This window comes from Tupaia chinensis, unplaced genomic scaffold (genome assembly GCF_000334495.1).
Source record: "Tupaia chinensis unplaced genomic scaffold, TupChi_1.0 Scaffold000561_1, whole genome shotgun sequence".
NCBI classification, from domain to species: Eukaryota; Metazoa; Chordata; class Mammalia; order Scandentia; family Tupaiidae; genus Tupaia; species Tupaia belangeri.
Window position 1 is genome coordinate 2,647,052 of NW_006160074.1, and position 10,112 is coordinate 2,657,163.

Here is a 10,112-nt window from a genome sequence, read left to right on the forward strand (position 1 = left end):
GGGCAGTTCTAAAACACAACAGTCCGCAAGGCTGGTCCACGTGGGAAAGTTCTGGGTTTGCGTCCGGACACTTCCGGGCACGTGTATGCCTATGGTCTGAGACTGGCTACAGCTGGGGGCAAATTGCCTCACCAAGACCTTGTTTGGGGTACCTGTCTTTCTGTGTCTCTCTAGAGAGTCTGTCTCTTTGCCGAGGGAAGAAATAAATACAGAAACTGTAAAAAGAAAAGACAAGCCAGCCCTGTGGCCTGGTGGTTAAGGGAGCCAGATGCCACACAGCTGACTGACTGTGCGGTTCGAATCCTGGCTCCAATTGCTTCAGAAACATGCCAGGTGGGACCAGCAGATGGCGTAATGGTTACATCACTGGACTCCCACGTGGCCAACTGCAGTTTGAGTCCCAGATCCAGAGGCTTAAAACTCACATCCAGCACGAGTGTGTGCGGGCCCAAGATCTCAAAAGGAGATTGGAGGAGAAAGGATTGCAGCTTGGCCATTCCCCCTAGGGGATGATTTCTCATTTTCAGTCTCTCTGTCTCTCTGGCATGCACTCTATAGCAAAACTCTCTTTAAAAAAAAAAAATAAATAAATGCCAGATGTGCCCCATATCCCAACAAGATGGAGAAATGGAAGAGAAAGATTGTGGTGTGGCCACGCCCCCTCCCCCTCTCCCTCTCACTATCTCAGTGCATGCACCCTCTGGCAATTAAAAAAAATAGAACCAGCAGAGCTGCCTCTCACACTCAGTCTGCCCAACCCCATGCCCACACTTCCTACTCTGGTGAGGTCGCGACACCCTTGTGGAAGGCACGGGGGCCAGGAGTTGGCATCACGAGTTGTGGGGAGTGAACCGTGTGTCCCACATCAATGCCACCACCATTCCGCATCACAGTCTCCACCTCCGTGACTCAAGGGCTGAGCTGGATAGGGACCAGGGAATCTCCAGAGTCCCTGCCAACTTGAACCCTCTGTGATTCTTGCTCACCCATCTCAATCCAGGATTCTGTGTCCTGCCCACAACACCATGACCGCTCTGCAGGCTGCCGACCCAGAGGCGAGACACAGTCCTAAAATCCAGCACCCAACACCATGCCTCCCTCAGAGGCACCAGGCCTTCCCTGATGTAAGCACCACTTACACAGGTGTTGTACTCACATGGGTGACGCCATGCAGGTGCTCAAGGTCCTCTGTGGAGCAACAAGTTGGGATATGAATACATAACAATGCTTCTTTGTTGAAAATGTAAATCGGATTCCATCACTCCCTTGCCTAAAACCCATTAGGGACTCTCAGTGGTTCCAACATCTTTGCGTGGTTTCTATTCCTATTTATACTCCAGGACTCATTCAGTCTTTGACTTCTTGGGGAGCTTTCTCCCAGCCCTCAGCCAACAACCTCCTCCTGTGAGGTCATCATTGTTTGCTGGTCAACCACAGTGCTCTAGATGTTACCTCTGGTCCTCACGGCAACTCACATACCATGGCCTCTGTGGTCTTCATGGTCAGCACAGGGTCAGCTTCCATGGGAAGGTGGCCCTACTCTCAGAGACCAAGGAGCCCTCCTTCTCTGAGTTGAAGGTCTGAATTACACCACCTGACCACCATTCTCTTCTCTTAGATGTGACTTGGGTCTCCAAGTACAAGAACTTGCCTCTACTCCCTCTGGGCTATGCCCAGAACCCCAAGCCCAGCCACTTCCCCAGCTACGCAGGATGGACTGCCAGTCTCAGGGAGGGAAGAGAGTGGACACATGATGGGTAATAGAGCTGAACCTGTCTTTTCCTCAGGCTCCAGGTGAGATGACTCAGCTGCCAATGATCAAAGCAGAGCCACAGGACGTGAACCAGTTCCTTAAAGTGACATCAGGTAAGTGTGTCCAGGGGAGGGGCCCTTTCTTCTCCAGTCTTGGGCAGACAGTATCCCTGCTCCTTTGGTCTAGACCACCCTGTCCCTTGAGGGCCTCACCTCTCCTCAGAATATCTTCCTGCCCTACCCACTCTCTTTCTACACATGCTCCTTCTCCTTCCAGTCCCCTTCTTACCCAGTCTACTGCTGCTATCCCCCTTTGCTAATTCTCCTCCCATCTGCTCACTAACCCAAGCCCTCTCTGTAACCATCCATCAGCCATTCATCCGTCCACCATCCAACTGCTCACCCATCTATTGATGCATTCATCCATCTATCTGCTCATCCATCTATCACCTGTCCATCCATCCATCCATCTATCATCTATCCATCCATCTTCTATTCATCTATCTATCCATCCATCTGTCTTCTATCCATCCATCTATCATCTATCCATGCATCTATCTATCCATCCATCTATCTTCTATCCATCCATCTATCCATCCATCCATCTATCATCTATCCATGCATCTATCCATCTATCCATCCATCTTCTATCCATCTATCTATCCATCCATCCATCTGCTCACCCATCATTCATCCATCATCCGTCTGCTCACCCATCTATTGTCTATCCATCCATCTGCTCATTCATCCCTCATCTATCCCATTCATCTCTCCAGCCATCCATCTATTCATCCATCTACCTGCTCATCCATCATCTATCCATCTATCTATCCATCCATCATTTTCTCATCCATCTATCATCTGTTCAGCCATCTATCTGTCTGTCCATCCATCCATCCATCTGTTCACGCATCTATCATCCATCCATCCATTTGTTCATCCATTTATCATCTATCCATTCATCCATCTCTTATCCATCCATCCATCTATCCATCCATCTATCTGCTCATCCATTTATCATCTATCCATTTATCTATCCATCCATCCATTTATCCATCCATCTATCCATCTATCACTCCATCTATCGCTTCATCCATCAGTCTATCCATTCATCCCTCATGCATCCATATGTCTCTCCAGCAAAAGACCACTGAGTGGCTTCTTCCAGTCCCAGCCATGATGAAGTGAAGAGTGAAAACAGTCCCTGTACCTAAGTAGATCGTAGACTAATGAGGGTCAAGGAAACCACCAATTACACAACAGATGATACAAGTGTGCAGGTGGCAGATCCCCAAGGGGACCTGGGAGCACATTCACAGACCAAACGGGAGAAGGAGACAGAGGAAGCATGCTAGAGATGACCAGAGGAGAAGGGGCTAACAAAACCATCCCAATCCCACCTTCTTAGTTCACCAGACATTGATTAAGGTGTACGGTGCATCAGGCCTTGGGCTAAGTACTACACGAGTAGGAAGAGGGAGAAGGCCCAATTCTGCTAACGGTGCTTACTGCCTTGGCAAGAAGACAGAACACACACAGGGTGGGAAGGGTCTAGAGTCAAACTGCTTGCATTGTGGAGTGCCCTTCATTTCCTAAAGCTTTTCTGTTCCCTTACCTCATTGCATCTTCACGACTCTGAGCAGGAAGTTAATTCAGCGCATGGGGAAGAGTGGCCTAGGGAGGTTAAACAAGCCTAGCTAAGGTCGCACAGCCGGGAGTTGCTATGGTCGGAACTTGACCTTAAGTCTCTCCAACTCCAAGTCTCGTGCACTTTAGTGTCAAAAGATGGAGAACAGATTCCTACAGGAGGTGGCCTTGTGCCGAGCAGGGAAGGATGAAGCAATTCCTCCTCTCAGCCTCGTCCCTGCAGTGCAAGAGAGCTCTATATTTCCACACCCTGGAATTGTCCTGAGACTTCTCCCTGCATATAGGCTCTTGGTCCCTGGCTCTGCTTGGCTTCTCCGACTTGCAAGGTGTCAGTCTTCTTGGTGCCATGGCTGCAGAAAGCACAGCAGGAAGGTGGCAGGAGAGGGCAGGGTTTCTTAAAACTCTGCTGAAATCCCAGCACTTTACTGTGAAATTGGAAATGGGAACCGTGGGTGGTTATGACAGAGACCCCTGTCATTTCTGGGGTTGCTGAGCTGCAAAATTCAAAGACCATGAGCCCTGGGAAGCCAGGCTTTGTGAGATCCAGCCAAGGAGCCAGGCTTCTATGGTATCCAAGATGGGACAACACGCAGGCATTGGCTTCTGGGTTGTCAGCTCCTTCCTGCCACCCCAGAGGGCCTTACAATGTTCCATCTGAGGTCAGGGACCTGGCAGTGATCCTCCCACGGGGTGTCAGGGCTGGCACGAGCCCATGCTAAGCTGAATTCATGGGTCCGAGCAGAGCTGGGGTACACTCCTGCTAACCTGGTTTCCCCTGCTCTCTCCAGAAGACCTGGTGCAGATGCCTCCAACGCCCCCCAGCAGCCACGGCGGCAGTGACAGCGATGGCTCCCAGAGTCCCCGTTCTCTGCCCCCTTCCAGCCCTGTCCGGCCTATGGCCCGCTCGTCCACGGCCATCTCCACCTCCCCACTCCTCACTGCCCCTCACGTAAGAAGCTGGGAGTGGTCTGACCCTAGAGACATGGGACTGAGCAAATTCACCCAGCACCTGACAGGGGAGGGTCTGGGGAGCCCAGAGTCTGACCTGACCCCACTGGCAGCAGAATTTGAGAGCTTCCTGCCTGACAGGTGGGAGTGAGTATCGTAATCTCGCCTCATGGTGAATAAGAGGCGGAGAGACCAGGCTCAGGAGGCCCCTCGAAGCCCATGCCAGTGCAGAGCTGGGCCTAGAACTTGACATTCTCTACCTTCAGGGTGGATGACCATGCAGGCTGCCACTAAGGAGCACTGCTTGAGGAGTCCCAAACCCCCAGGAAACCCAGAGCTAGGCCCTGATCTCTGGGATGGGTGCAGAACTTCCCATGACAAGTTGTAGGGACGTACCCGGGGACATGCTGTAGAAGCGACCCAGGACAAGCAGCCTTGGGGCTGCGGATTCAGATTCGGGCAGATGGACTGCGAGTGCCTCCCCTGCCGGGATCCCAGCAGCAGCTCAGCACTTGACACTTGCTACAGGACTGACTCAGACTTGCCCCCTTTCCAGATGAGGAAACGGAGGCTGGGAGACTTGAGGACCTTGGCCAGACCATACAGATAGTGGCCGAGAATGGGGACCCAGGGCTGTCTGATTCCTAACATCCATGTCCCACTCCCTACAGAAACTACAGGGGACATCAGGGCCACTGCTCCTGACAGAGGAGGAGAAGCGTACCCTGATTGCTGAGGGCTACCCCATCCCCACCAAACTCCCCCTCACCAAAGCCGAGGAGAAGGCCTTGAAGAGGGTCCGGAGAAAAATCAAGAACAAGGTAAACCCTGAACCGGCTCCCAGCCCTACCCTGGGGCTTCGGAGGGCCTCTTCGGTGGGCGGGGCCTCAGCTCCCCCTTATCATGGGAGCCCTGATATTGGCATCCCTGGAAGAGAATATCTATCAGTGGTAACCCTTGTTTGGGGGTCTCCCCCCAGATCTCTGCCCAAGAGAGCCGTCGTAAGAAGAAGGAATACGTGGAATGTCTAGAAAAGAAGTGAGTGTCAGGTTCAAGGCCCAGACCTGGTGGCTTGCTGGGAGGGAGGGGTGGAGAACCTGGCCTCACCCCCAGCCTGATCTGCTGTCCCCAATCCTCCATCACGGGGCACTGGAGGCGGGGTACGCAGGGTGGGAGTGTGGTGGGCAGGGCTGAGGGGCAGTGGTGGTCTGGGCGCTGCCCCTGAGCCTGCCTGCATGGCCCCTGCAGGGTGGAGACATTCACATCTGAGAACAACGAACTGTGGAAGAAGGTGGAGACCCTGGAGAATGCCAACAGGTGCGTGGTCCTGCCTGCATCCCTCCTGGCCAGCCCTTTCCTGAGCCTGGCTCTTGTACCTCTGGAGGCAGGAGGTAGGACGGAGTGATGGGGACCCCAGAAACAAACTCTGTGGCCTGGGGCCTCTTGTGTCCTGCCCTCCCTGGTATCCCATCCTTCCTCACCTGCATGTAATCCAGACAGCTGTGGGGGCTGGCCAGTGCCTCAGTGAGCTCACCCAGCAGAATCTTTCAAAGCAGTCCTCAGACCAGCAGCCTCAGCCTCCCGGGGCAGACATGCTCAGACTCAGCACCTCGCCGGGGCTCCGGAATCACGTGCTGCAGGGTAGAGCCCAGCCATCTGTGTGCAACCAGCCCACTAGTGTAGACCCTGGTTACTCGAAGTCGGTTCCCAGACGGGCAGTATCAGCATTGGCTGGGAGCTTGCTAGAAATGCAGAACGCCAGGACTCTCCCAGACTTACCGAGCCAGAATGTGCATTTTTAGCACGATCCTTGGGCTAGTCCCATGCACAGTGAAGGAGAGACATCAGCGAAGAGAGACCAGCACTGTACCTGGCATATAGCAGGCACACAAAGTTACGGCTCTGGGGCCTTGTCCCAGTTGGCCAGCTTTGTAATGCAGGAGACTGTCAAACCACTCTGGGCCCCAGTTTCTTTGTCTACATGGAGGGGATAGAAGCACATCTCAGAGCACTGATGTGAGGATTCTATGAGATAGTGCAAGCAAAGGGTCCAGCACAGTGCTTGCTGTTGAAGAATGCTCTAATCAGGGACCAGCAGATGGCCTAATGGTTACTTCGCTGGACTCACACATGGCTGACCACAGTTCAAATCCCAGACCCAGTGGTTTCAAACTCACACTGAGCGCATGTGCATGCGTATCCAAAATCCCCAAGAGGAGGAGAAAGGAGAAGGGGTAGTGGCAGGCCATCCCCCCTAAAGGATGATTTCTCACTTTCTGTCTGTTTCTCTCTCTCTCTGACGAATGCACATGCCCTATAGCAAAAATCTCTCTCTCTAAAAAAAAAAAGAATGCTCAACTTGAGGCCAGCAGGTGGATTCAAGTGGTTAAGGCACTGGATTCCCACATGGCCAACTGTGGTTCAAGTCTCAACCTGGTAGCTTGCTTCCCCCTCTCTCTGGTGAGCACATGTGCCCTATAGTAAATTTTAAAATGATAATAAGGGGCAGACAGATGGCGTGGTGGATGGGGCACTGGATTCCCACATGACCAACAGCAGTTCAAGTCCTAGACCTGGCAGCCCTCTCTCTCTGGTGAAATTAAAAAATAATAATAAAAAATAAAATTAAATAAATAATTCTAAAAACAACAACAACAAAAGAATGCTTAATTCATGTTAGCTTTTGTTCTTGTTAAATTCTTATTCCAAATTCCCAGCCCTGAGCCTATAGTGTGTAGCAGGTGCTCAACACAAGTCTTTCTCCTCTTTCCATCTTCTCCCCCAGCTTTTCCAGTGGGATCCAGCCACTCCTCTTATCCCCAGATTGGCTGGAAAACCCCACCCCAAACCCAATCTCAGCCTCTTCCTCTGGCTAGGATTCCTCTCTTGCTCAAAATAGGACCAGGCCCTTGGAGCTCTCTCGCCACCTGCTGTACATTCTGGGAACTGCAACCCTGCCCGCCCCACTGAGTGGAGGAGAGGATTAAACTTTCGTTCACCCAGAGGGCTGAACACCCTCTGTGCACCCAGAGGAGTCCATGCTGGGTGGGACCTAGTCCTCGCTCTCAGGGAGCCCACAGTTAGCAAAGGAGACTGACCTGGAAGTCCATAAATAAACATGTTACAGGTGCTGTGATAAAAGCAATAAAATCCACAAAAATAATAAAAGTGACCGGTTACTGGGTGCTCACTGCGTACCAGGCACTGCGCCAAGCATGTCCTCTTCCGCTCAGGGGGCGGTGGGTGCAAAGAAGGAAGGTCGGTGTACCCATGGCTGCTGTAGGGTAAGAAAGAAGAGGCAGCCTCCTCCAACCCCCCCTGGGCCAGGACACCACAGGCAGCCCAGGCTCCCATGGGGTGACCCCCCCCATCCACCATGAGGCAGGTTCCAGCGGCCAGAACAGGAGGTGACCTGTGGCTGAAATGGGCACCCGGCTGAGACGGTATGACCGGAGCCTGTCCAGGTCCCCGGCTGTGCTGACCACTGACCACTGTGACCTCCATAGGACCCTGCTGCAGCAGCTGCAGAAACTCCAGACTCTGGTCACCAACAAGATCTCCAGACCTTACAAGATGGCTGCCACCCAGACGGGGACCTGCCTCATGGTAGGTGCCGTCCCCTCCACTGCAGAGCCACAGGATGGCGGCGCGCCCCTGGGTGACTTTCTAGGGAGTGGGCTGAGCTCTGCGGGCAGGATTGTTGATATCGTGGGTGATGTCACCAGGGTCAACCCTCCTAGTGCCTGGCAGGTTGGCCCGGCGACCCCAGCCTCCTCCCGCAACACAACGGTCCCTGACTAGTTGGGTCACCATGACTCCAGTGAGCCAACTAGGGGGGCAGGTCCACTGAGAGCAACCTCTGTTGGCCCTGTGGGGTGAAAGGCTTGGGGAAACGCAGGGGTCTTTCTGGAATGGATGGCCGGAAGAGGGCTAAACGCGTCCCTAGACACCCTAAAAGGCAGCCTCTTTCTCGTCCTCTCCTGGAATGTCCAGTCTGCCGTTGCCCTGCCCGGCCACTCCCAGCCCCACCCCATCCCTGAGACCCTCCAGCTGTCCAGCTCCAGAGCCAGGCTGGGGTCTGTCGGCACCGGGACTCTCAGTTCCTCCCCGGGGGCCTGATAGCTGACGTGGTCACGTAGCCCCCTCCCCGCACCCAGCCTCGGCTTCCCTCCCCACCCCTTTCTTCCTTCCCTGGTTCCTCCCCTCTACAGGGTACAGCCACATCGCCCCTCCTTTGCTTCCCCTGCCTGTGGCAGCTCCTCCCCCGGGCTCACGTGACCTGAGCCACACGTCTACCGGGAGGTGGGCTCTGGGAGCTGCCTTCCTGGAACAATACTGAGGCTTTTGCACTGACAGCTTTGGGAGAGGAGTGTTAGGGTGCAGCGCTGCGCCCCCACGGCCCCGCCCTGACTGCCGCTCTCGCTCCCAGGTGGCAGCCCTGTGCTTCGTGCTGGTGCTGGGCTCCCTGGTGCCCTGCCTCCCTGAGTTCTCCTCCAGCTCCCAGACTGTGAAGGAAGACCCCACAGCGACTGACGGTGTCTATGCAGCCAGTCAGAGTGAGTACCTTATGTCCTGCCAGCTCCCTGGGCTGAGCGGCCCTCCCTGGGTAGAAGTCAGACACAACTTGGTATCATCTTGTTCTACCTCCTTGTTTCCATATGGGGAAACTGAGGCCCAAAGAGAGTCTGTGCTTGAGACCAGCAGATGGTGTAATGGGTATATCACTGGATTCTCATGTAGTCGACCATGGTTCGAGTCCTGGACTCAGCAACTTGAAACTCACGCCGGATGTGTGTGCATGTGTGCCCAAAATCCTGAGAAGAGAACGGAAGAGAAGGGATTGTGGTGTGGCCATTGTCCTGGGGATGACTTTTTTTCCCTTTTTTTGGAGAGGTTTTCACTTTAGGGCGCGTGCGCTCACCCGAAAGACAGAGAGACAGAAAATGAGAAATCACCTCCCAGGGGGGATTTCTCATTTCCCATGATCTGGGGCTGCTGAGCTGGGACCAGGTTGCAAATAGACTTCAGGGTGCTGTCTCTCGCTCCCTCTCTCTCTCTCCATTGTGGAAAAGGTAAATAAACTTAAAAGAAAAAAAGACTCTGAGGCGCCATTCAGGACCAGTGGGGAGTGTCAATCCATTGGAAAGGGGACCAGCAGGTAGCACAGTGGCTGAGGCGCTGGACACTCCCACATGGCTGGCCACAGTTTGAGCCCCAGACCTGGTGGCTTGCTTTCTCACTTTCCCGGTTCAAGTCCTAGACCTGGCCATTTGCTTTTTCGCTTTCCCTTTCTCTCTCTGTCTCTCTCTGGTTGAATTAAAAAATAAAAACAAACAGGGGGCCAGCAGTTGGCGTAATGGCTATGTTGCTGGACTCCCACGTAGTCAACCACGGTTTGAGTCCCAGACGCGGTGGCTTAAACTCACGCCGGGCGCATGTGCGTGTGTGCCCAAGATCCCCAGAGAATGGAGGAGAAGGGATTGCGGCGTGGCCATCCCCCCTGGGGGATGATTTCTCGCTTTCTATCTCTCTGTCTCTGTCTGTCTGGTGAGTGCACACACCCTATAGAAAAAAACTCTCAACAAAATAATAATAATAACAAATGAAATTAAGTAAATAAATAATTCTTTAAAAAATAATAAGCGAGGAAACAGCAGTTGGCCTAATGACTATGTCGCTGGACTCCCACAGAGTCGACTGCGGTTCGAGCGTGCCCAAGATCCCGAGAGGGAAATGGAGGAGAAGGAATTGTGGTGTAGGCATTC

General features: G+C 53.4%; 1 protein-coding gene across 1 annotated transcript in view; it reads left to right on the top strand.

Moving 5' to 3' along the window:
• CREB3L1 (cAMP responsive element binding protein 3 like 1) overlaps positions 1-10,112 on the top strand; it is a 72,273-nt gene that overhangs the window by 58,049 nt on the left and 4,112 nt on the right. Inside the window, exons 5-11 of the mRNA XM_014591326.1 lie at positions 1,788-1,866; positions 4,188-4,348; positions 5,019-5,168; positions 5,327-5,385; positions 5,596-5,664; positions 7,854-7,953; positions 8,777-8,903. Coding sequence (XP_014446812.1) covers positions 1,788-1,866; positions 4,188-4,348; positions 5,019-5,168; positions 5,327-5,385; positions 5,596-5,664; positions 7,854-7,953; positions 8,777-8,903 — 745 coding nt within the window. The remainder of the gene's footprint in view (positions 1-1,787; positions 1,867-4,187; positions 4,349-5,018; positions 5,169-5,326; positions 5,386-5,595; positions 5,665-7,853; positions 7,954-8,776; positions 8,904-10,112) is intronic.